General features: G+C 47.3%; 1 protein-coding gene across 1 annotated transcript in view; it reads left to right on the top strand.

Annotated features, from left to right (window-relative positions):
* The window catches only part of LOC126995736 (mastermind-like domain-containing protein 1), a 53874-nt gene extending 28888 nt beyond the window's left edge, over positions 1-24986 (top strand). The window contains exon 4 of the mRNA XM_050855590.1: positions 24766-24986. Within this exon, the coding sequence (XP_050711547.1) occupies positions 24766-24980 (215 nt within the window). The 3' untranslated portion in view covers positions 24981-24986. The remainder of the gene's footprint in view (positions 1-24765) is intronic.
* The last annotated feature ends 1697 nt before the right edge of the window (positions 24987-26683 follow it).

The raw sequence follows: 26683 nt of genomic DNA, 5'->3' as shown, positions 1-26683 counted from the left end.
CACATTTTCTCTCTCTCTCTCTCTCTCTCTCTCTCTCTCTCTCTCTCTCTCTCTCTCTCTCTCTCTCTCTCTCTCTCTCTCTCTCTCTCTCTCTCTCTCTCTCTCTCTCTCTCACACACACACACACACACACACACACACACACACACACACACACACACACACACACACACAGCGTCTTCACAGGCAGATTATTTCCTCCCCCAAGCGTCCCCCGTGCCAGGCTCCCCAGGTACGTGTTCTCCGGAGCCTTTAATTACGAGCGCGAACTGTTGGTGTCTCATATTTTGCCTGCTGGCGTGCCCGTCCGTCCTTAAAGGGGATACCGCCCTACCTGGCTGGCACCCGGGCCTCGCGCCGCAGAGCTGGTCTGTGCAGGTGGAGAGTGTCGGAGGGGCGAGGAGTGCCGTGCAAGTTAGTGTTGTCACCTGAGTGGAGGAGTTATTACCCGAGCGGCGGAGTAGCGGCTACCTCTCCTGTCTCGAGTAGTGCTTGGTGGCTCTTGGTGGCTCCGTGGCTCGGCTCACTCACTCCACAAGTCTTGAGTAGTCCTCTCCTCTGGGCTGGATTTTGTGCGTCGCTGACTCTGGGGTTGACCTCCGCGGCCTCACAGCACAGCCTCCACCGTGAGAGGACGCGTCGCCCTTCTCTCTACCTCTGCCGGCGCTCTTACTGCAGGACCAAGGTACAGTAGTTTTTCCAGGCGTTGCACTTCGCCCCATGTGTACTGCGGTAGCGCTGAGCCGGTGTAGCACATATTATCGTCCCCGCCGGGTATTTAGGCGAAAGGGGAATCACGGCAAGGCTTAAAGGTGTGTTTCTTTGCACGATCGTTGCCGAGGTGGACTCTGTGTGGGGAGAGGGCGTGGGGTGTGTCTGTGTAGTACATATTTTTGTCCACGCCGGGTATGCAAGTGTAAGGGGAATCACGCAAGGACTTAAAGCTGTGTGCTTTTGGCAAAGTGTCGTGTTGCTCCGAGGTGGAATCTGTGTGGGAAGTGTCTAGGCGTGAGGGGGTCTGCGTAGTCTGTGAAGTAGCTGTATGTTTCTGTCCACATCGGTTGTTCAGGTTCAGAGAGGAAATTACACCAGGTATTAAAGGTGTGTTTTGTTGCACGATTGTCGCTCGCGAGGCGGATCTGTGTGGGAAGTGCATGGGCGTGAGGCTTATCTGTGCCGGCGGCGGGCGGTGTGGCATGGCAAGGCGTGGGTGGTCGTGCCTGGCGCCGAGCTTGCCGTTCCGCCGCCCCCGGTGGTGTGACGCACGCGACGCGGCGGGGCCGCGAGGGGAACAAGCACCTCATTTCCTGCGAGAGAATAATTTTCATTTCGATGTTAATGGAAAGAAAATGTTCGCGATTTTTGCAAGGAAGTGTGTCAGCCTCTCATGTCCGGCCGCCGGCAAGCCTATTGAAGGTTTGGAATAGAAGGTAAGGAAGAGGGAGCAGCGGTATGACGCTCCCCTCACCTTCCTTCCCCTTGTCCCTTCTCTGACGGATATTGTGATGTGGGGAGGGGAGCCCGAGGAGGTAAGAAGCTCCTCGCACCTCCCTTTACTTCTTCACTAAAGAACTTTATGGTGGTAAAAAGCACTCCCATCCCCCCTCTTATTCTCTCCCCGCGAAGAAACACTAGCGGACGTTGTGATATGGGTAGGGGAAGGGCTATAAACGTAGGAAGCGCCCCATTATTTCTCACTGTTGCCCCATATCGCAAAACACTCAATAATCTCAATAATGGACCTTGTGATATAGGAAGAGGAAGGGGGAGCAAAGATATGAGGCTTGCCCCTTTCCTCCGCCTTATGATTGCCCCTTACCCCCTCGCAGCGGCACAGAACACTACTAACACGTATACAGGATCCGTGTCTCTCCGATGGACGGGTCTGTTTGGTCGAGGAAGACCCTCTGTAGACGTTGATGTATTTTTTGCAAGTATGTCAAAGGAGACTCCCCCCCCCTCTCTCTCTCTCTCTCTCTCTCTCTCTCTCTCTCTCTCTCTCTCTCTCTCTCTCTCTCTCTCTCTCTCTCTCTCTCTCTCTCTCTCTCTCTCTCTCTCTCACTCTCTCTCTCTCTCTCTCTCTCTCTCTCTCTCTCTCTCTCTCTCTCTCTCTCTCTCTCTCTCTCTCTCTCTCTCTCTCTCTCTCTCTCTCTCTCTCTCTCTCTCTCTCTCTCTCTCTCTCTCTCTCTCTCTCTCTCTCTCTCTCTCTCTCTCTCTCTCTCTCTCTCTCTCTCTCTCTCTCTCTCTCTCTCTCTCTCTCTCTCTCTCTCTCTCTCTCTCTCTCTCTCTCTCTCTCTCTCTCTCTCTCTCTCTCTCTCTCTCTCTCTCTCTCTCTCTCTCTCTCTCTCTCTCTCTCTCTCTCTCTCTCTCTCTCTCTCTCTCTCTCTCTCTCTCTCTCTCTCTCTCTCTCTCTCTCTCTCTCTCTCTCTCTCTCTCTCTCTCTCTCTCTCTCTCTCTCTCTCTCTCTCTCTCTCTCTCTCTCATGGAAAGGGTCGGTGGTTGTGGCGTTGTTGTTGTTGGTGGTGATGATGGTGGTGTTGGTGGTGATGGTGTTGGTTTTGGTGTTGTTGGTGGTAGTGGAGGTGGAGGTGGAGGACTGAAGGAGGTGGTGGAAGGAGAAGAACGAGAAAAAAAAAGAACGAGAAAAAGAAGAACTTGAGAAAGGAGAAGAAGGAGAAAATGGAGAAGAACGAGAACGAGAACGAGAAAGACTGGTGGCAAAATGTGAACAGTGAGTGGGATGATGATGGTGATGATGATGGGAGGGGCTGAATATTACCGGCTGTTAGTGTGATGTTGCGTTTGGATAGTGATAGTGGTGGTGATGATGGTGATGGTGGAGAGGAGATGAGGGGAGGGAGGTGGTGAGCGATAATGAATGCAGGGGATAATAATGATGATGACAATGATGGTGCAGCTGTGATAATGATAGATAACTGGCTCATGATATAGTCTGGGTGATGATGGTGATGGTGTTGATGATGGTGAAGGTGGAGGAGAGACAAATGGTGTTATGAGAGTGGTGTTGTTGTGGTGGTTGTGGTGGTTGTGGTCGTGATGGCGGTGATGTGTCTGCCTGGCTGGTAATATTGTTAGTTATGGTAATGGCGTCTGCTGCGGCGGGTCAAGGATGTGCGTGTGTGTGTGTGTGCGTGCGTGTGTGTGTGGTGGTGGAGGGGGGGGATTGGGTGAAGGAGGCGTGGCAAGGATATGTGTTCCTAGCATCTCCTGCAGGATCGGCGCCAGGGTCATTGCTGCTCCTTCCCTCCTCCTCCTCCTCCTCCTCCTCCTCCTCCGCTTGGCGCCTTTCCAGACCTATATAATTGTCTTTCCTCTTTATCCCATAACACCGGCTCCTCCCTCTCTCTCTTCCTTCCTTTCTTTCCTTTTTTATTAAGCCTCTTCCTCTTGCAAAGTATGTTAGGCGAGGTCGAGTTTTCAGCCCTGCCAATTTTCATCCTTCTCCTCTTTCCTCTTGATCTTCATTTTTCTTCTTTCTTTCCTCTTTCTTCTTCTTTTCTTCTTTTCTTTTTTTTCTTCTTCTGCTGCCTCTGTTTCTGCGGCATTTTTTTCCCTTCTTTTTCTTCTTCTTCTTCTTCTTCTTCTTCTTCTTCTTCTTCTTCTGGTTCTGCTTCTTCTTCGTCTTCCTCTTATTTTCTTCTTGTTCTTGTTCTTGTTCTTGTTCTTGTTCTTGTTCTTGTTCTTCTCCTCTGATATGTGTGATTGTATACATGTATGAAACGTGTCAACAACTCTCCACCCCGTCACCTCCCCCTCCTCGTCCTCCTCCCCTTCTCCTCCCCTTCTACTTCGCCCTCCTGGTTCCCTTTTTCTCTTTCCTCCCTCTATTTCTCCTTCATTTTTTCGCCTGGATCAATATTTTTCTCTTGTGTGCGTCCGCCTTTTTTCGTTCTCCTTTTTTCCGTTTACGTCATCCAGTGTTCGCTGTTTTTAGGGAGTCGCGTCGTTCTTGCTCCGACCATTATTTTATTTTATCTCCCATTATTATTATATTTTTGTTGCAGGTTCTTTGTGGTTTATTTTGCTTTGTTATTCGGAAAAATCTCCCCCCCCCCCTCCCACCCCCCGTCTCTCTCTCTCTCTCTCTCTCTCTTTTATTCTCGTAGCTTTTATGAACAAAAGCAGAATTATTGTGTGTTGTGCATCGTTATATTCGTACTTAATTGCAGCAGGTTTCAGAAATAATTACTCCACTAATGATGTGTTTTGCGAAACGTAACTACTATCGGAAAAACGGAACTGTGTGTGTGTGTGTGTGTGTGTGTGCGTAGGTAGGTAGGTAGGTTAATAGGTAGGTTAGCAGACACCAGAAAATAACACACACACACACACACACACACACACACACACACACACACACACACACACACCTTTATTGTTGTCACTGTGTCGCCTTGTCGTCGCCAGCCAAGACTGACGTGCCCTTTGCGTCCCTCTCCCTCCCTCGTCACCTCCGCGTCTTTAATATCGCAGCTCGCCCCTTCCCCGCGTGTTAAGGGAAGAGCTTGTGTTCATTACGGCGCTCGTGGATTAGAAAATACTGTCGTGGCTTCTCAGTGTGGTGGAAACGCCGTCAGATGGAGATTACGCATACCAAAATACAAGGAAACTAATACAAATAAAGAAATAAAGAAAAGAGAATACCACAAACGACACAGACAAAAGTAAGAAAAACAAACATAAAATAAGAACAGAGGACAGAAGCAAAGGAGAGCAAACTAATACAAAAAAAAAGGAAACAAACAAACAAACAAATAACAAGCAAACAAAAAGATAAAAGAACAGAAGCAAGCAAACTAATATACAAATAGCAAACAAAAAAAGCAGCACAAAGGAGACCAACAAAAACAAGCAAACAAATAACAAACAAAAAATAAAAGAACAAAGACACAAACACAAACAAAATATACCACAAATAACAAACACGAACCAAAAAGCACAAACCCGCACAAACACACACACACACACACAAAAAGACTCGTGGTATCCGTGTATCACCGAATAATAGAGACACATTCATACACTCCCACATCTGCTTTTGACGGTAATCGTGGTGGACAGGTGACCGTGGGGATGTGTGTGGAGCCGCCGCCCAGCACTGCCAGCATGGATTAAGCCGCTCTGTGCAAACCATACGTCAGTCAGTGCATAGCGGTATTCAGGTCACGATTTTTTTTCCATGCACCGTAAACACACACACACACACACACACACACACACACACACACACACACACACACACACACGCACACGACGGTCAAGGTTACACCCATATCATCGCTCACCTTCCTATCCAACCACATTTGTTTGTCCCGTCAGACTAGATAGAGGCGGTGGGACGTGACTGACTTCCCTCCTCCTCCTCCTCCTCCTCCTCCTCCTCCTCCTCCTCCTCTTTAGCCGCGAGCCGCAATCTATTCGACTGCAACACCACAAAGGGATGCAAGTCAGCGAATCTTGGGCGCGTACACAACACTCCCTCCGCCCAATTCTGGTTCCCTGTCAGTTTTGCGTTGCCTCTTCATAACTTTTGCGCGGCTTTCCCTCATGCGTCCTTTCCATTGTTTCTTGCACACTCATTTTTCTTTACTCAGCCACACCCACACAGCACACACACCCACACAGCACACACACACACACACACACACACACACACACACACACACACACACACACACACACACACACACACACACACACACGCACAGTTCTTTTTTTCGAAGTGCATCGTAGAAACATTTTGTAATTACTCCTCGTGGTGTAGTTTGTGTAATCCTCTGAGTTCCTTTTTCTTTTATCTTTCGCTTCGGGTTATCGTTTAGCTTCGTTATTTTTATTTTACCATATTTTTCTTTCTCGCTGACTCATTTTTTTTCTTTTTTCCTCGCCAACGCTCTTCGTAAGTATGTATTATGAATATTTTACTATCTTTCCACTTTGCTTCTTTCACTTAGGAGTATCATTCGCTAGTGTTGACCTCCTATACATTATTTCCTACAAACTCAAGCTTCCATCATTTGCTGTGTTAGACTTTTTATTTTATTTCCTACAAACTCAAGCTTCTATAATTTGCTGTTTTAGACTTTATTTTATTCCCTACAAACTCAAGCTTCTGTTATTTGCTGTGTTAGACTTTTATATTATTTCAAATTATTTTCTATTTCAGACTATTTTATTCCCTACAAACTCAAGCTTCTGTTATTTGCTGTGTTAGACTTTTATATTATTTCCTACAAACTCAAGCTTCTATCATTTTCTGTTTCAGACGATTTTATTCCCTACAAACTCAAGCTTCTGTTATTTGCTGTGTTAGACTTTTATATTATTTCCTACAAACTCAAGCTTCTATCATTTGCTGTGTTAGACATATATTATTTCCTACACAGTCAAGCTTCACTCACTCCCTCTTCACATAGAAACTGCACGAGTGATTCACCACCAAGCCGCTTTATCCCTCTTTGTATCCCTGTTGATCCGTTCTGCCTGGCTTTTAGTGTATCACTGAAAGAAAAAAAAATCATCCGGCAATCCATTACTTCTCACAATACAATATTTTTTTCAACCCGCCTCTCTCTCTCTCTCTCTCCCTTTCCAAGTAAACTGTACGACCATTAGCTTTACTATTATGGGTGTTAGTTCAACCCGATAAGCTATGTCATTTGCAGCTGTTTTTAATCATATGCCGAATCATTTCTCGCAAAGCAGCTGCACGCCCCGCCTCGCCCGGTCCCCTTCCATGCAAATTATATGAACTCGTTGCGATCGCCACACCACTCTCCTTAATTTGTGTATCGCTGTCCGTGTGTGTGTGTTTTTTTTTTGCCTCTGAAAGTCTCATGCGCGGTGTTTCTCTCTCTCTTATTTCTCGCAAGCATTTATTTTAACTGTCACTGTCTATCTGCCTTTATCTGTCTATCTGTCTATCTAACAAAGGAGACACTCAAGGGCATAAAAAAGGAAACAATAATACAAAAATAACCGCTACTTGCTGCTCCTAAAAAAAATCCATAGAGGTGGCCGAAAGAGAGGTCAATTTCGGGAGGAGAGGGGTCCAGATACCCTCCTCTATCTATCTATCTATCTATCTATCTATCTATGTACCTATCTATCTTTCTATTTATCTATCTGACAACCTCTTTTACCTCTCTTTACGCTCACTCTCTCTATATGTCATTCTCTCATCCTGTTATCTATCTCGCAACCTTTTTTCATCTCGCTCTACGCTCACAACCTATATGTCTATTTATTTATCTAATCATATTTCTATATCGCAAACTTTTTCACCTCGTTTCGCTCACGCACTCACTCACTATCTATCTATCCATACCTGTCTATCTATGTATATCTATCAATCTATCTCGCACGCACGCAGTCGCTCTCCCTTGCACAGAGAACGTCCCGGCAGCGTGCATCGACCCACCCACCCACTCACCCATCACCCACGCCCTTCCTTGTGCTTCCCCGTCTGCCTGTCCTGTTGTGCTCGTCTCCCAGTCTGATGTGATGCTCCTGTCACGGGATGAGGGTGCTGGATGCTGCGTGGGACTCTTTATGTTGTTTTTGTTCCTGTTATGCTGTGATTTCGTCTTTTTTTATTCGTCTTTTTTTTTTCTTATTATTATTCATCCCCTTAGTTTTTCTTGTTTAGTTATGGTTTCGTTTCTAGTTTATTCTTCGTCTGATCCATTTTTATTTTTGTTTTCTTCCCCCTGTTTCTTTACGTCTTCGCTATTTTTTTTTTTTTGCTGATTATTTCCATTCTTTTCGTACCTGTTCGTGGTTTGTTATGGTTTGCTTTTTATAGTTTCTTCGACTTATATTTTATTCCTTTTTTTTCTTCGTCTTTTTCTTCTTCTTCGTCTTCCTCGTCTAATACTTTGCTACTTGTTAGTCTCATTTTTTTCGTACTAGGTCTTGCTGTTTATTCTATTTTTTGCTTCTTCGTGTTCTCTTCTTTTCTTTTCCTAATTCCTCCTCTTCTTCGTCTTCGTCCTCGTCCGCACCTCTCAACGCTGTAAGCAAGGCCAGAGTGAAGACGGGTGTTGCGCAGGAGCGACCCAAGTTAAGACTGTAATTTTAATTCACGGCAGGGAGAAGTGGCCAACTTCAGGTAGAATAAATTAGTTTTACACACACACACACACACACACACACACACACACACACACACACACACCCACACCCACACACACACACACACACACACACGTACATACACATGTTAATTATTTTGAAGGAAAGGTGTGATGAAAGTAACTAAATACCATAAAATCCTGCTGTGTGTGAGAGAGAGAGAGAGAGAGAGAGAGAGAGAGAGAGAGAGAGAGAGAGAGAGAGAGAGAGAGAGAGAGAGAGAGAGTTGCGCCACGCCAGCCAGGTTTGAGTGTACAGTCGATGCTAATTATCAGCTTTAGATTAGGCCGATAATTAGGAAGGCATTTGATTTTTATTTAATTTGGTGCCGCCGGCTGTGTGGGCGCCCGTCACCTGGAATGACGTGGCCAGGTGAGCTTTGATTCCATCACTATCCCCCCCTCTCTCTCTCTCTCTCTCTCTCTCTCTCTCTCTCTCTCTCTCTCTCTCTCACAGAGAGAGAGAGAGAGAGAGAGAGAGAGAGAGAGTCGTCCTAAGTGCCTAACGCAATTAAGTCGTTCGGTAAGCGCTCGTTCGGTGAGTAATGGTCGAGAGTTGGCACCGCCGGGCTCTTGACCCTGATCATTTTAAGGCGACAACCAGCGGCTGGGGGAGGAGGGAGGGGGGGTGGGCGCCGCGGGACTAGGAAGGCTGAGGGTGGGAGATGGAGGTAGGGATGGGGATGTAAGTAAGGAAAGAGGTAGGTAAATTGGTAGGTAGGAAGGAATGCTTGGAAGGTTTAGAGAGGTGGGTGGACAGGAATGTAAGTAGGTAGAGAGTGAGGGAGGTATAGATAAGTATTTAAGTCGATAGGGGATTTGTTAGGTAGGTAGGTAAGTAAGTTAGTAGGAAGGTAGGTTGGTAAGTAGGTCAGCCGTTAGGTAGATCTTGAAAGAGGGAGTGATGTGAATAGGCTTAAGGGAAAGAGGGATATATAAAGGAACTTAGTAAGGAAATATTTAAGGTTAGGGGGTAGAGAGGAAGGAAGGGAAAGAGGGATGAACGTTAGTCTTGAGGAATGGAGGAGGTGGGGTAGGGGAGGCTCAAGTTGTTTTCCTTCGCATGGTCGAGCAGAAAGACAACCAAGAGAAATGTGTGGTTCTTGGGTCGGAAAGATTCCCCTTAAATTAGAACGAAGGATACGTATGGGCGGTGCCTGGCGAGTGGATGTTGTGGGAGGTGTGGGGGAAGGTGGGGGTGGGGGGGGGGGCAGACTGACCGGTGAGCTGGACTATGTGTGTGCCTGTATGAAGGGAGGGAAAAAGGAAGAGATCAAGAACTACATCAGAACAATTAGGGAACCTTCACCCTACAACTGTATATTCCTCTTGTCTTTCTCTTCCCCCAACTGTAGCCTTTCCATTAACCCACTTCCTCTTCTTGCCATACCCTTGATTCAGAAAAAAGGTTGGTAAGAAGCTAGATAAGAAAGAAAAAAGCATGGCAGGGCAGACTAATGGAAAAGGCTGACGGTGTTCTGCCTATTGATGCCTACACGCTATCTCGGTCGACACCTTCATCTGGCCCGTGTGAAACGCAAGGATTGTATACGTAGAGATTCAATATTCGTGTGTCGTTGTAGCGGCTCTTGATGTTGAAGGTAGTAAACTCCTTTTGAATTCGATATAGCAAGGACTGTGGGACCCTGCTAATGAAAGGCAGACAAAAATTACGCAGAACTTAAAAAAATGCGCTCCAGCTCATTATAACTCGTGTTCGTGGGTTCATGCGGGAAGCTGCGTTCTCAAGTGTTTGTTTTCTTGGTGTAGGATATTTTTGAATACGTAACCTGTGACGGGTAAGGAGAGGAGTGGCCGCTGTCTGCTATGCGTGTCGTGTTAAGGGGAAGGAGTGAGGAACGTCTGTTAGAGAAGTATGGGGGCAGCATGTAAGGGGTGCCGACTGGGGAGTGTTGGCCCGGCTCTCACCTCCCCCAGCGCAGGCCATGAGTAACGTGCTCACTTATCAACGTTGGGGAGATCTGGGGGACTGCCGCCTGCATTGTGCCTTAATTTGCCGAGCCAGGTAATTAGATTCTCCGTCTTCTGATTATTAACTCATTCATAGTCAAAGGATTGGTATTATAATCAGCATTTTTCCTCCTCTTTTTATTTTTATTTTCTTTCGAGTGTAGGTACGTGCCTCACCGGCTGACCGTGACGGAGGAAGGGGCGGGCGCTGCTGTTAACTGCTTCTCGCGTTATTTGTATCGCCATCGTTCAGGGCAGTCCTTCCTTCTTGTATACTTTGTCTTAGTGGCGTAAAAAACTAAAGTTGTTACCTATTACTATATAGCATGAGAGGGAGGGGAGTCCACATGAGGTAACTGCATCATCTCATTCATATCAACACATGTCAAGGCAACCATTCCAGTCTTGCAGGGTATAGTGATTTTCCCAACTCCAAGACTGCTATAGACAGTTGTTCTCCCTTCTTGTAGGTTAAAGATTTCCATTTAGTCAGAATCACCGTAGGGCTACAGTATATATATATATATATATATATATATATATATATATATATATATATATATATATATATATATATATATATATATATATATATATATATATATATATATATATATATATATATATATCCTTCATATATACTTTTTCATCCCGTGTAAACTACCCCTGAAAGCTGTTCCCTTCCACCACGTCTCGCGGGAGGCACGTTCTGCGTGGCGGTGCCCGTGGTGACCCGCCGATGCTCCCTGGTGGGCGGGCGGCGGCGTGGGGCAGCGGCCGACTAAAGAAGAACTGCCGGAAGCCTCAGCTTAGCACCTTCCCTTCCCCCCTTCCTCACCTCTCCTCCGCCCGTCCAAAACGGCTCCCCTGCCGCCCTCTCCCACACGTCGCAGGGCAGACTCGCTTCCCCAGTTTAGTTTTCTTCCTTTTCCCCCGCGGCGGCCTCCTCTTTCCCGTTCACGTCGTCATGGTTGTCGTTACCAGGCTCCACTTCCTGCACCATCATCCTCTCCTCGTCCGTTACACGGCGGGCTCGGGTTTTCTATTTAGTATTCTTTCTACACCTATTCCTCCGACAGTTCTTTCCTTATATACGTCGTCACATTTGTAGGAAAATTTCCCACTTTTTTTTTTCTTTTCTGATGCTACGTCACTTTGGTCATCACTTCCCCACCTCCTTTCTCCTTAGCTCACCATGGCCAGCCTTGTCCCTCGTGGCAAAGTTAGGTTTGCAGTGATGGTGCAGTGATTTCTTGCTAGGCGTGGATTTGATATCACCCTTGTCACCACCACCACCACCACCACCATCACCATCTTCGTCATTAACATCACTATCGTCTTCAACAAATGATGACGGATGGAGGCTGCAAAGGGTGGGGTTGGGGGGACGCTGTTCTGTACGCCCTTGACGCGCACACACACACACACACACACACACACACACACACACACACACACACACACACACACACACACACACACCAGCTGAGGCAGGTCACTCTGGCCCGGCTGGAACAGGCTGTTATACAATAGGAATAAAATAAATATTCCAGAACACACATTGCATCAGTTACGCTCGGCAACGGTAGCAATTTAGTTGGGGAAGATGGATTCATACGTTTGTTTGTTCTGCTCTTTTTCCCGTGCGTGGATTGCGGTGATGTTTGGAAGTAATATTGCTGGAGTATGGAGAGGCGGAAGGGAATCGAACCCCCGTGCAAGAGTGGCTGGACGCTTCTAATGACTCCGGCTTTCGTTAGGACTTGACGGTTAGGTAATTACAGGAGTGTGAAGGGCGAGGAGAAGTAAGGAGAGGTTTGGAAGGATGAGGAAGGGTGTGGAAGGGTGAGGAAGAGTAAATAGGGTGAGAAGGGTGTGGAAGTGTGAGAAAGAGAAAAGAAGGTGAGGAAAAGAAGGGTGAGGAAGGGTAACGAAGGGTGAAGAAGAGTAAAGTAGCGTGGAGAAGGGTGAAGAAGGGTGAGGAAGGGTGAAGAAGGGTGAAGAAGAGTAAGGAAGGGTGAAGAAGAGTAAGGAAGGGTGAAGAAGAGTAAGGAAGAGTGAGGAAGGGTGAAGAAGGGTGAAGAAGGGTAAGGAAGGGTCAGAAAGTTAAAAAGGGTGAGGAAGAGTAGAACGAGGAAGGGTGATAATTATAGTTCTGCCATTTACTCTTTATTTATTTACATTTATTTACTTATTTATTTACCTATATTAATTTTTTGTAGTGCTATTATTTTGTTTTTTTGTGGTATGCGAAACCAATTAAATACCTCCACTTGCCATACCAAAACAATACATGAAAAGTTGAGATTACCGAACGTATATTTAATTTTTACTGTGTTTGTTTGAGAGCAAGTGATTTAGTGAGTTAGATGGTTATTTATTTGTGGAGTGATGGATACGGTAAATATTGAACCGGTTAATTAGTTGGGGGAAAATATATACCTACCTGAGACCTGCTGTCCATGTCATCCTATAGTCTCCCCTTCCTTATTACGTACTCCTACAGGTGAGTCAAGAGGCTGGAAGGAAGAGTGCCTCCTCCTCCTTCTCCTCCCCCTCCCCCTCCTTTTCCTCCTCCTCCTCCTCTTTCTCCTCCTGCTCCTCCTGCTCTTCCTCCTTTTAATTACTGGAAATCAATATGTGGGTCATGACAGGTGGGAGGCCCGGCAGGTAGACCTTTGTTTGGGCGACCTTTACCCTGTTGCACCTGTCATTTGTCCGCCTTACCTGCGTTGCTCCTGCCCTGCCTGCTCCCTCCCACCTACCCGTCCCCTGTTCTGCCTGTGCATCAAGCTTGTCTTCATCCTCACACACACACACACACACACACACACACACACACACACACACACACACACACACACACACACACACACACACACACACACACACACACACACACTACGTCTTAAGCTCAGTGTGAGGAGAACATCAGTAAACAGAGATGATATAGGGAAGGTAAAATGTTGGTAGCAAGATACGCACAAAATTGCAGGTACAGAGAATGAGGAGTAAATGAAACAAATGGAAACTCAACTCAAGGTGTATGTAGAGTAGAAAAAAAAGGGTACTTGTATTATGAAAGGAGATTAGCTGGATAGGGAGAGGCAGAAAAATAAAATAAAATGGAAAAGGAACGAAAGAGTTGGAAAAGAGAGGGAAGGGAGGGTAAGGATGAAAAAGAAGGGAAGGGAAGTAAAGAAGAGGAAGTGAGGTAAAGAAATGATTGAATCGGAAAATATAAGGAAGGGAGGGTATGGATGAAAAGAAGCTAAGGAAAAGGAAGAGAGGAAGAGGGTAAGGATGAAAAAGAAGGGAAGGGAAGTAAAGAAGAGGAAGTGAGATAAAGAAATGATTGAATCGGAAAATATAAGGAAGGGAGGGTAGGGATGAAAAGAAGGGAAGGAAAAGGAAGAGAGGAAGAGGGTAGGGATGAAACAGAGGGAAGGAAAATAAAGAAGGGGGAGTGAGGTGAAGAGAAATGAAAGAGTCGGAAAATATAAAGAAGGGAGGAATGGTTGGGATGAAAAGAAGGGAAGGAAAAGGAAGAGAGTGGGGGAGAAACAAGCTGGAATATTATTAATGAAAGTCCACAATTTCCGGGAAGAGCGCGCATGGAGAGGGTGTTCTCGGCCCAGCGTTAGGAATTCATGCGCTGCAGAAGGAGGCTCGTGGAATTTTTAATAATACTCCATCCTACACGAAGACAATTTTCGGCGAAGGAGATGTTTAATAATTCGGGTAGCGGAGTCTGCAAGTCTGAAACACAAGGCGCCAACAGTGAATCTAACATCGTTATCCTCGCTCTTCATGAATTCATCCAGCCCTGAAAGGATCTCGTGTTGGCACTCATCACCCGGCGTCTACCTTCCCTTCCCTCCTTCCCTTGCCTTGCCTTCCTTTCACTTGCTTTTCCTTTCCTTTTCTTTACATTTTCTTTCCTTTCCTTTCAGTTCCTTCCCTTTCCTTTCCTATTCTTTTTTTCCTTTCCTTTCCGTTCATTTAATATCATTTCCCTTCCGTTCCTTTCCTTTCCATCCTTTCCCTTTCCTTTCCATACTTTCCCTTTCCTTTCTTTTAATTTCCCTTGCCTTCCTTTTCTTTCCCGTTCCATTTTCTTCCCTTCCCTTTCCTTTCCCTTCCCTTCCCTTCCTTTCCTTTCCTTTCCTCTCCTCTCCTTTCCTTTCCTTTCCTCTCCTTTCCTTTCCCTTCCCTTCCCTTCCCTTCCCTTCCCTTCTCTTCCTTTCCTTCCTTTATTTTTTTGCTTTTACTGATGTCCTTATGAAATCTGAAATCATATAACATTTAAGCCCCAAATAACAGAAGGTAAGAAGAGGACGGAGAACGATAGCGAAGGGAAAGGCGTAGGAGGGAGCAGAGTGGAGGAGTGAAGAAGGAAAAGAAAGGTAGCGAAGAGACTTAGGAAGGGAAGGGAGGGAAAAGTCGTAAAATGAAGAGGAATGAAGAGGCAAGGAAAGACAAGAAAAGGAACGGAAACGAAAGGAATGAATTGGAAAGGAAAGAAAAGGAAAAGAAAGGAAAAGATGAGGAGGGAAAGGAAAGGAAAGTAAGGGAAAGGAAAGGGAAGGAAAGGAAAAGGAAATGGAAGGGAAGAAAATGGAAAGGGAAGGAAAAGGAAGGGAAGGGAAATTAAAGGAAAAGGAAATTAAGGAAAGGAAAGGGAAAGTAAGGTAAGGAAAGAAAGGGAAATGAAATGAACTGAAATGCAAGAAAAGAAAAGAAAAGGAAAGGGAAGACATTGAAAGGAAAAGAAAGGAAAGAAAATGTAAATGAAAGGAAAAGAAAAGCAAGGGAAGGGAAAGGAAGGAAAGACAAGGGAAGGGAAGGAGGGAAGGGAAGGTAGCCGCCATTAATGTTCCATACCCACACCGCTTATTACCTGTTTACTGGCCCGGTGGCACGTTTCTCCTCCTCCTCCTTTCATATTTACCCACAGAGGGCGTATAGTAAAGTGAGTAGCCTAATGAAGTGAGCGCGAGAAAGGCTGAGGCGGTAGGGAGGGAGGAGAGGCTTGAGAAATGGAAGGAGAGGAATATGAGAGGGAGGGAGAGAGGTAGGGTGGGAGGAAGAGAGTTCGGGAGTAGGCAGTATGGGAGAAGTAGAGAGGGACGGAGAGGTGAAGCAGAAAGGCAGGAAGAAAGGGAGGGAGGGAAGAGGAGCTGTAGGAGGGGAGAAGTAGAGGAAAGAAAGGAGAAGGGGAGAGAGAAAGTCAAGAAGAAAGGAAGGGAGGGAGGGAGGCACAGATGTAGAAAGGGGAGTAGAAGGAGGGGAGGATAGGGTGAGGCAGAAAGGCAGGAAGAAAGGGATGGATGGAGGAAAGAAGAGATGGAGGAGGGGAGAAGTAGAGGAAAGAAAGGAGAGGGGGGAGAGAGAAGGTCAAGAAGAAAGGGAGGGAGGGAGGCACAGATGTAGAAAGGGGAGTAGAAGGAGGGGAGGATAGGGTGAGGCAGAAAGGCAGGAAGAAAGAGATGGATGGAGGGAAGAAGAGATGGAGGAGAGGAGAGAAGTAGAGGGCGAAGAGGAGAGGGTGAGGTTGAAAGTCAAGGAAAGAAGTGAAGAAGAGAGAATGGGAGGGAGAAATGCCTTGCGGGCGTAAAGGAAACAATTGAAGGTGTATTCAAAGCGAAACTCGGGGAGAGGACGCGACGCTGCAAGGAAAGGGAGTGGGTGGTAGGACTCGCAGTGTGTCGCACGGGTGGGGGTTGGGGGGGGGGGGAAAGTTTGGTAAGGTAACGCAAAGCTAGATTAGGTTAAGTCAGGTCACTTTCTTTATTACACCTCACATCACCTGGAAGAACACCTGCCAATCAATGTTCCTTTCCATCTCCCTCCTAAACCTTCTCCCATCAAGTTAGGTAAGGTAAAGCGGCTCGCACACATTCCCGGTCCCGGTCCCGATCACTCCCGATAAGCCAGTCGGCGGTTGACCGGCTGTAGATCGGGTGTATAGGATCGGTGTGTATAATAAACGCCCTTCCAGGTGGTTTTGATCATTCATGTGTCTGACCTCGCCATGGTTTTCCTCAGCTCTCGTGAACATGGGATTAAACTCCTTACTTTTGACGTGGATAGTGACCAAATTTTGTTGATGCTAGAATATAGACGATTGAAAAGAATAAAGAAGAGACGTGGGGCAACGTGGGTGAGAACATGGATGCAGAGAAGAAAAAAACTAATGTGGGTGGACAGGGACATGTTCCAGGATGTACTGAAATGTGTCGCACCAAGTGTTGTTTTAATGGGGTCTGACCGCCCAGTCGCATGCCACTCCTCCCTAATCTCCAGGTCAAACACTGTGTTCACTCGCGGTCTACCGCCGATCTGCAGTCGGTTGCTGGCGGTTGACCGCCGGTCTACCGCTGGTCAGCCGCCGGTATTTTTCGATACCGCCAGTCGACCGGAAGTATCCCCGATATCTTTGAAAATTTTGAAGTTGGTCGTCTGTGGTCGGCGGCGTCTACGGTCATCAGGGTCTACCGGCGGTGCACCGGCGGTCTGTCGCCGACCATCCCCGATCTTACAGCCGGTCAACCGCCGACTGGCTTATCGGGACCGGGACCGGGAATGTGTGCGAGCCGCTTTAGACAAAGTTAGGTTAGGTCACTTTCCTTTTCATTACACCTCACCTCACTTGGAAAAACACCTGCAAAGTACTCCTCACCGTCTCACTCCTCACCCTCCTCTCACCACGCTCTGCATCCTCAGATAAAACAAAGCTAGAATAAATTAAGTCAGGTCAGATCACTTTACTTCCCCCATAAAACCTCACCTCACCCGAAAGAAACACCTGCCAATGTTCCTCTCCATGTCCCTCCTCACCCTCCTCTCATCATGCACAGCAGAGATTAAAAGATTAAGTTAAGTAAGATAAAACAAGGCTGCATTAGGTTAGGTTACGTTAGATCAGGTGACTTTCCTTCCCTTCCCACATAACCTCACCTCAGCGGAAAGAACACCTGCCGAGGCTCCTCTCCATACGCACCCCATCCTCAGGTGATACACGCGGCCGCCTCATTACACTCCCTCCTGGGCAGGCAATTCCTCTAATGGACATGTTGATGAGTGTGTGATAAGAGAAGGAAGGGGGGCGTGGGGGGGGACCTCTAGGGGGCGCCTCTACGTCCACGAAGGCGAAGAAGAACCAGCCACGTCTTCTTCATTACTACGAAGGGAATATTGATCTCGGCAGGTGTGTGGGGGGTGGGAGAGGAGTGTCAGGTGTGTGTGTGTGTGTGTGTGTGTGTGTGTGTGTGTGTGTGTGTGTGTGTGTGTGTGTATTGTTGTTGTTGTTGTTCTGATCTTCTTCATTACTGTCATCATCGTTGTGGTCCTCTCCATTATCGTAGTCATCTTTTATTTTTCCTCATCCTTGTTCTCATTCTCCCCTTCCCCTTCCTCTTTTTTTCCTTTGCTATTCCACTCCAGTCTATTTCCTCTTCCATTTCTCTATACCCGTCTTTTCGCTCCTCCTCCTCCTCCTCCTCCTCCTCCTCTTCCTCCCGCCACTGGAACAGCCTTCCTGCAGAAGTGGTAAGCGCAGAAACCATCAACTCCTTCAAGAAACGCATTGATCGCCACTTTGCTGCATCGGGAGTGAACTGAACGTTCCCAAGAGTAGGTACACAAGTGCTTTAATCCTTCCCTGCAAGCCACTCCTTTGGCAAACGGATTGATTAAATCACTGAACGCAGGCAACCTAGTAATGAGCCAACAGGCTTTCTGCTGCCTGCTACTGGTCCATGTTTCCATGTTTCCTCCTCCTCCTCCTCCTCCTCCTCCTCCTCTTTTCCCTGCTACTTATGATAATGTTAAGCTTGGAAAACTTTCACGTTCCAACGAAATTTGTTACATTCGTCCTCCGCGACAGATTTGATGTAACGTATTTCTGGCAGCTGAGGGGAGGGGGGGGGTTACGTAAGCTGATGGTGGCTGGGGAGGGAGGGGGTAAACCTTCCTTCCATCCTTTTGACTCCTCAGACGCGTACTTGTGGCTAAGCTGTGTTGGGTAAGGCAGGACTCTAAGGCAGGGAACCCTCTTTTTGTATTATATGGGTAGGTCACTAGGCGTTCTTGTTCTTGTTCTTGTTCTTCTCTTTCTTCTTCTTCCTCCTTCTCTTTCTCGTTTTTCTTTTGTTTTTCTTGCTCCACCTTCTCTTCCTTTGCCTTTTTTTTCTACTTCCTCTTCCTCCTCCTTTTCATGTTTTGCTTCTCCTCGTCGTCGTTCTCCTCCTCCTCCTCCTCCTCCTCCTCCTCCTCCTCCTCCTCCTCCTCCTCCTCTTCCTCCTCCTCCTCCCCCTCCTCCTCCTCCTCCTCTTCCTTCTCCTCCTTCCTTCCTTTGATTACGCTTCTCGGAAATCAAATTTTCACCTAATACCCGCATAGGCGAGGCTGATGATTGAGTCATTGAGAGGTGTTTGTCTCCACGGCGCCGAGAGAGAGAGAGAGAGAGAGAGAGAGAGAGAGAGGGAGAGGGAGAAGACGTAAAAGTAGAAGGAACAGGAGATAGAGAAGAAGAGGGAGGAAGGGAAGGAGACAGGAAAGAAAGGAGGGAAGGATGGAACGAAGGAGGAAGAAGGAAGGGACGAAGAAGTACAAGTAAAGCAAGAAAAAGGATAAAGGGGAGAGTGAAGGAGGTCACAGGAAGGAGGAAGAAAGGAAATGAGGGTTAGAGGTAGGTAGGAAGGCGGATTAAGTGAGGATGGAAGGAATAGAGGAAGAAGAAGAAAGCGGGTAAGGAAATCGTGTAGAGAAGAAGGGAGACATAAATTGTGCGAAAAAGTAAAAAAAGAGTAGCGGAGGAGGAGGCTCATATCCCGTCCGACCCCACCATAGGGAATAAATGGACGTTAAACGATGATGAAATGATGATGATGATGATGATGATGATGATGATGAGGAGGAGGAGGAGGAAAGAAAAAGAAGGTGAGAGTTGGGAAGACTAACTAGATGAGGAAGGCTTGCGGAAAAGGGGTGTAGAGAAGGGGACAAAGTGAACGAATCGAGAAACAAGGAAGAAAGGAGAAGGAAGGGAAAGGAAGGTGTAAGATGAAGGTTGATTAGATGAGGAAGAACAGAGGGATGGAAGAAGGAAAGGGAAAGGAAAGCAGTGGATGGAAAAGTGAGGAAATTAAAAATGAATGAAGAGGAGAAGAAAAGAAAGGAAAGTAAGGTAGGAAGGCGTATTGAGTGCATGTGGGAGGCGGGCAGACGTGCGGACAGGCGGGGAAATAATGAAGTGTGGTATTAGAGGAAACACATGGGGGGTAATTAACGAGGTATTACGAAATTTATATTACACTAGCACGCACTCACACACACACACACACACACACACACACACGCACACACACACACACGCGCACACACACACACACACACACACACACACTCGAGGCTGGTGGGTGGTCGTGTTTGTTGATGTTGCTGCTGCTTGGTGTTGCTGGCGTCTGTGTTGCTATCTTGTTGCCCGCACCGCTACTCACTCTCGTGTTAGGGGGCTTACAGGAGAAGGGGGTAATAGTGTTGCTGGGCCGTCGGCGGGTGTGTTGCTGAGCTTCCTGCGGTTGCCGGGCTAAGCTGGGGGTGTTGGTGCAGGTCCTTCCCTTGTTGGCCTCCCCTTCCACTCTGGTTCCTCTCCCGCTGGCCGTAAAATCGATGTTTGTTAAAACCCGCGGGTGAGCGGCCCAGGAGCTCCCTACTCCACCACCTCCACCTCCCGCTAGCCTGCGGATTCCCCAGATGCATCCGCCGTCCACAACATATTTACTCTCCATCAATATATTAATCGCATGTTAGCAGGATGAGTAATAAGCTCGCTAATTCTTCTTGTTATCATTATGAGCTTTTTCTTCTCTCTCTGCTCATACTCATCTGACTTTGCCGTTATATGATGATCTGCGTCTTTATTAGTAATAGAATGAAAGAAGCCACGATGAGCATCCTGAAAGCATGAATCTCTGGCGCTACACGCACACCAGCAGGCAGCGCCAGCGTGCCCCCGTCCTGCTGCATGTACGCTGCTCTGGAGGGGATGCGATATGAACTTGTATATTATTGTTCAACGCATGTATTATATCCAGTCTTTAATTTTGCTGTTCCATAGCGTTCAGGAGGCTCTTTATAAGATAAAATGGTTATTCCAGTAATGTTTCAATAATTTGCGAATGGCTATGATTCGTAAAAGTGTTTTAAACATTTGGTAGATGTTTTTTTTTCAAACATACTCGTCATTTTTCTTAATATTTAGTTTTACCGAGGTTTTATAAACTTGTTTGAGTTTTCTAATCACTGCTGAGTCTGTGGCGCCAAGCACAGCTCAGCCTTGTATAAGCCGTGAGCGATGGCAAATAATGTACAAACGGACATCACGAGTTCATGTTTGATTAACAGACAAACTGCATGAGAGCGGGAGAGGAATCAAGCCAGTCAGGAGGCCTACAGGAGCACTTCATTTGAACAGCCTCCGGTACTTGCGGGCGATGACGATGACGATGGTCCTGGGCGAGGGTTGCCTGGCCTGTGGGGGCGGCCGCTGCACCCCGGCCACTCCCTCAGCCCCTGGCAGAGTTTGTTGCTTTGCGTTGCAGTATTGACAAAGTTAATTAGATGGAGATTCTATAATCAGGACTTCCCGAGCAGGTGTAGTGGGGCCAAGGCCGACCGACCCCCCTCCCTTCGCCCCAACAGCCTGTGGCCAGCGAGGCATAACTCAAAAGGTAATTACGACGATGCTTCAAAGTCCCGCTATATTTTGGGAACTTATATACACATTTAAATATTTGAGGTTGTTGGGCGGCCTGGCAGGGTTTGCGGGGTGGTTTTGTGTGGTTGCAGCGTTGAGTGTGTGGCTGCGACCATGAAAAAAATGAATATTAATTTTTAATGTCGTATCTAAAAGACGTAATGAACGTACTTTTTTTTGTGTGTAATGTGTTTAGTGTAATGGGTTTAGTGTGTAATGGGTTTAGTGTGGTGTCATGACTCAGGATAATAATTTGTGGACGCCCTGCTACACTCCTGCAACACCCCCACACCATCCTGGTTGGCATCCGAGGCCTACAGCTACAGCTGCGGTGGGGTGCTCTTGTTTGTCTGTGCACATACACACTTATACAGCCGCCCGGGGACCGCGTGTATCTCTTGTTTCAGACAAATACAAAACAAAAGATGAAACGAAAATCTCCCTTAGATGCGAGTTGATGCTCTACTTTTGAAGTCTAAATTAAACTTTTCATTTAGGACGATGAAAGAAAAATGGATGAGCACATACTACGTATGTTGCGTAGTGTAGCGGACGCGAGGCGAGGCAGGCGATCGGCAGACTCAGACCCGTGGCGGCCATTACCTCTTGGCGGCGGTAATGGCGATGGTTTGCGGCGGCGTGGAGTGGTGTCTCTTCTCGGCCAACTTGTAAAGCTGCACACTAAACATGCTCAGCGAGGGGCCGCCGGTCTGCCCTTACTCCTGGAGGTTGATGTTCCTTAAACTTCCTCCCAGAGAAATTACTGTAATTACCTATCAGGTGACGCTGCCTGGCGAGGGACGGCCGCGACTGAGTGTGCGGCAAGTTGTAATGGGAGGCATCTCCTTGGTGAAAAGCATTAATCTCCGCCCTCTTGTCGATTGTGTCCGTGGCGGCGGCAGGTCAGTGCTCGCCGCCGTCAGGGTCACCCACTCAGCCCCAGCGTTGGAAGGCCGCCTTTTTGGGCTCAGCCAAAACAACAACTAACTTTTCTGTTATGGGAGTGGTATTGGCTTTTACATTTTGTTGTTATTTGTACGGATGGCCGGTAGTGTACGGGAATGCACTTCGACACATACACAAATGTGTGAGTCAAACAATTACCATTTTGTCTCGCATGCTGTTTTTAAAGTTTCAATAATGAAGCAAAAGTTACGCAATGATGAAAACGCTTTGAGTAATTTGTCAGGGCAAGGCAGGGCAGCTTATCCGACCACATGAGGAAAAATACCACGCTTTTTTAGTGGCAACGATGAGTCTGCGTGTACAGCATTCACGTAAGAATAGTTAACATACTTTTGCTTCTTCCAAACTTCCGCCAAAGTGCGCCTCTTTGTGGTGCTGACGCGTATTATCAGTGAATGGCGCCACAACGTCTATTTAAGCTACTGAATGTGTATGATTAGCCTTGGTTACATCACAGGAGCGTTCAGTAAATGAAGTCAAAAGGCCGTTCCGTAAATGAGTTTTCATGTCAAGCATCCTCAAGGCAAAACTTTCTTGAGCAACGCGCGCGCGCGCGCGCGTGTGTGTGTGTGTGTGTGTGTGTGTATGTGTGTGTGTGTGTGTGTGTGTCGGTTTTTGCTTCACGTTGCTCCCCCCTCCCCCAAGCCTCCCTGCCCCTCGACCGACGACTCCACGTGGCAAAGCTCATGTGTTGTGTTGTCGCGTGGCATCATTTCCTGCTGCTTAATCCTCTTATCGAATTTCTTAAGTCATGTCAAAAAGACGCGAGTATGTGTTCACAGTATTTGGCGGCGCTATTGTTGGGGAAATGCGACAGAATAAATCATTCTTGCCAAGAGATGATGCGGCAGAGATTTGTGAAAATAGATATTCGTTTGACAGCCTGCCATGAGAACTACTTTGATGTTTCTTTCAGGGACTTCGCAATTTCCTCTTTTTCTAATAACGAATGTTTGGCAGAGACACCGGCGTCGAGGCAGTCTTTCCGACACTTTTAAGCTCAGATTTTACGGTGTAGTTGCCACACAGCGCCTGCCAAGCCAGCCCCTCTGGGCAAAGGCTCCATTCCCTCCCTCCCGTGCCAGCCCCGTTCCTCGCTTTCTTACGTCCTCGTGGCAAGGCGACGGTCACCAGCCCGGAGTGTGAAGCAGGGGTAGAGGGAGAGGCAGGGGAGGGGGTTAGCAAACAAGGCAGCAACGACAACAACTGCCTTCAGATTTTGCCGAGGTCCGGGTACTTCCGACACACGGTGGGTACATTCCCTTTAACTGCAGCAGGAGCAAGGAGATATTGGCGCATATCGTGCCCCCGCGGTCAATAGTTTGTTCTGTGTCCTTCTGCAGCCTCCTCCGGCCTCCCATGCCTGCTTGTGCTGAGGGTGTCGCCACAGACGTCCTTGGGCTCAGCGGTGACAATGGCCTTCCCAAACAGCAAGCATGCCGTAATCCCCCGCCCCGGACCTTGACCCGCCGCCTGCCTCGCCACACCGAGCACCCTCCCACCCACCCACCCCTGAGCCTCATACCCTCCCCTCACTGCACCGGCATTTGCTGCTTTAAGTGAATCATGCATATTCTTTGTCTTGTCTTTATGTTGTCTTCAAGGTGTCTTTCTGCCTCGTGTTGCTCATCTCTGAACGTGAACTTGGCTACAACACCTTTCACTGCCTCTCCCCTCCCTTCTTTCCCCCACTGCCACTTCACCCTCCGGCTCTGCTTCCATCGCGGCAGACACTTTTGTGATGTTCGTCTCGAGCCGCTGCAATAAAGACGGCGGGTACATCGAGGGCGCCAGGACACTTTCAGGTCACTTTCCTTCCTTGTGTTCCTCGGCTCATTACGTCACTGCAGCTTTCTCTATTTTTTTTTTTTTTACTTCGTTTTTGTCTCCCGTGTCCTTGGTCGTGTGTTTGGAGTCACCCGTTTGCTGTGTGTGTGTGTGTGCTCGAGGTTCGTTTTCTTGTCCTCGTCTTCGTCTACGTCCTGGCCCTCGATCATTTTTTCTTCTTTTCTTTTTCCTGGTTGTTGTTGTTGTTGTTGTTGTTGTTGTTGTTGTTGTTGGTGGTGGTGGTGGTGGTGGTGGTGGTTGTGGTGGTGGTGTTTAGATGATGTTTTCTTGTTGTTTTCTTCTTCTTCTTCTTCTTCTTCTTCTTCTTCTTCATCATCTTCTTTTTTCTTTTTCTTCTCGTCTTCTTCTTCTTCTTCTTCTTCTTCTTCTTCTTCTTCTTCTTCTTCTTCTTCTTCTTCTTCTTCTTCTTCTTCTTCTTCTTCTTCTCCTCGTCTTCTACTGCCACTACTACTTTTTTATTATTATTATTATTTTTTAATTTTTACGTTGCGGCTTATGGCGCCGGTAAGCTTTTTTGATGGGACCTGATGGTCGGCCCCAGCCCGTTATGGCGCAGGCTAGTGTGTATAGTGGCGCCATCTTGCTTAGCTTATACTGCCCCCTGGAGCTCATCTTTGAGCCTCTCTTTAGAGAGAGAATCTAAGAGTCCAGGTTGATGGGTGGTTTGCAGGACAGCGTGTGGGCAGTGCATGTGGGCGGTGACTGAAAAATTCCACGCTTTCCACTCTGCCACCGCCTCCCTGGCATCACATCACCATCGTCATAATGGTTATCTAATCGTTTTTCGGTGTGTGTGGAGGGGGTGAGTGTGTGGGTGAGCGGTGGCTGAGTGGGTAGGTAGGTAGGTTTGTGCATGGGTGTGTGTTGGTAGGTGCGAGCCCACGTTTCGGGTGTGTGGGCGTGTGAAGGACCCGCAAAAGACGAGTTTGTTGTAGTTTTGGCCACTGTTTTGGCGGTGCATTGTGTGTGTGTGTGGAATATTTTAATTTAGTTTACTTGTTATGTGTTGCCAACCGTGTGTGTGTCCAGTATTATTTTGCTGACGCTTTGGTGTTGTCCCCACAGACGAGAACATCCGCCAGCTGCAGGGCATCCAGGCGACGATTCAGCGGATGAGGGAGACCAACTTGACAGTGAAGGTGAGTGTTGCTTTGTCCGGCTTGGTGCGGGCGGCTGTCACGTGCTCCGGGGGGCCACTGACGTGTCGAGGTGTCTTGGTGAAGTCCGCTTTCTGCTTGCACCCCCTCCAGGAAAGTTGTGACGTGTGCTTCTGTCTTTAAAAGGACCCTGAGGCAGTGACATGTATTGTGTATTCTCTCTCTCTCTCTCTCTCTCTCTCTCTCTCTCTCTCTCTCTCTCTCTCTCTCTCTCTCTCTCTCTCTCTCTCTCTCTCTCTCTCTCTCTCTCTCTCATTGTCTCTTTGTTTCTTTCATTCTTTCTGTTTTTTTTTTGTGTTTTTGTTTGTGTGTGTGTGTGTGTGTGTGTGTGTGTGTGTGTGTGTCGGGGCCGTGATGGGCGGGTCGCTTCCCTTTAGCGTCACGCAAACACCGCCATTGTTGAGGTTGAATATTAATTTCCAGATGATGAAGAGACAAACAGAAACCCGTCCCGGCGCCGCGTTAAGAGTGCCGGGCGGGTCATGCAGGGCAGGGGTGGGGGTGGGGGGGGTTGAGTGGGGGTAGAGAGGAAGGGAGGGACGGATTGTTTGAAGGGAGAGGGAGAGAAGGATAGAAGAGAGTGAGTGCGTGAGAGAGGTATGTGCGGAGGGATGAAAATAATATATATAAAGAAAAGCATTGGGTGAATGAGAGGGGAAGAAAGGAAGGAAGAAAGAAAGAAAGAAAGAAAGAAAGAAAGAAAGGAAAGAAGGAAGGAAGGAAGCGAGGGAAGAAGGGAGGAAGGAAAGAAAAGGAAAGGAAAGAAGGGAGAGAGGGAGAAAAGGAAAGGAAAGGAAGAAAGGAAGCGAGAGAGGGAGGAAAGAAATGAATGAATGAATGAAGGAAGGAAGGAAAGGAAGGAAGGAAGGAAGGAATCAAAGGAGAGGAAAGGAAATAATGCAAAAGGAAATAAATGAGTCAGTGAGTTAGTGAATTAATAAGTTAGTGAGGAAAGACCGGGGAGGAAGTGAGAGAAGGAACGAGGCAACGGAGAATGAAAAAAAGAAGTGAGGGAGAGAATGAGGTGACACAGAATGAAGAAAATAAGTGAGGAAGTGAGAGAATGAGATAACAGAAAATGAAGGAAATAAATGTGGAAGGGAGGAAAAGAATGAGGTAACAGAGAGAGAAGGAAATAAATGAGGAAGGGAGGGAGTGAATAAGAGGCAACAGAGAATGAAGAAAATATGTGTGGGAGGCAATGAGGAAACAGAGAAAGAAGAAAATGAGTAAGAAACCGAGGGAGAGAATGAGGAAACAGAGGATGAAGAAAATAAGTGAGGAAATGAGGGAGAGAATATAAGGTAACACGGAATGAAGAAAGAAAGTGAGGAAGAAAAAGAAAATGAGGAAAATCAGCAAGGAAGTGAGGAAGAGAATGAAGGAAAAAAATGAGGGAGGGACGAACGGAAGAAGGAAGGGAGAATAGGTAGGAGAGGGAGGGAGTAAGGTATAAATAGGAAGGGAGATTATGCAGAGGGAAATAAAGGAGGAATCAGTGAGTAAAAGAATGAATAAAATAGTGAGGAAAGGGCGAGGGAAAAGTGAGAAAGGGGATGAGAAAATATGAACGCATGAGAAAAAAAAACAAGCGAGCCTGTCAGTTGGATAGCGAGGCCGGCGGAAAGGCGAGAAATTCCTGTCTGGAGTGTCGCGAAAAGTTAAATACCATGGCCAGGTGACTTAGTCGGCGCCGCCTACGTGGAACTTTTATGCGGAGGTTTGTAGCACACCTTTAGTTAGAGGTGGCTGGTGGAGGCGCCGCGCGAGCTAGACAAAGGACCTCAGATTTCTTTCTCATGACTTTTAAGGTGAGAAGTGGAGGA

This window comes from Eriocheir sinensis, chromosome 8 (assembly GCF_024679095.1).
Source record: "Eriocheir sinensis breed Jianghai 21 chromosome 8, ASM2467909v1, whole genome shotgun sequence".
NCBI lineage: Eukaryota > Metazoa > Arthropoda > Malacostraca > Decapoda > Varunidae > Eriocheir > Eriocheir sinensis.
The sequence above is the reverse complement of the archived record's forward strand: the minus strand, read 5'-3'. Positions and strand labels throughout refer to the sequence as shown.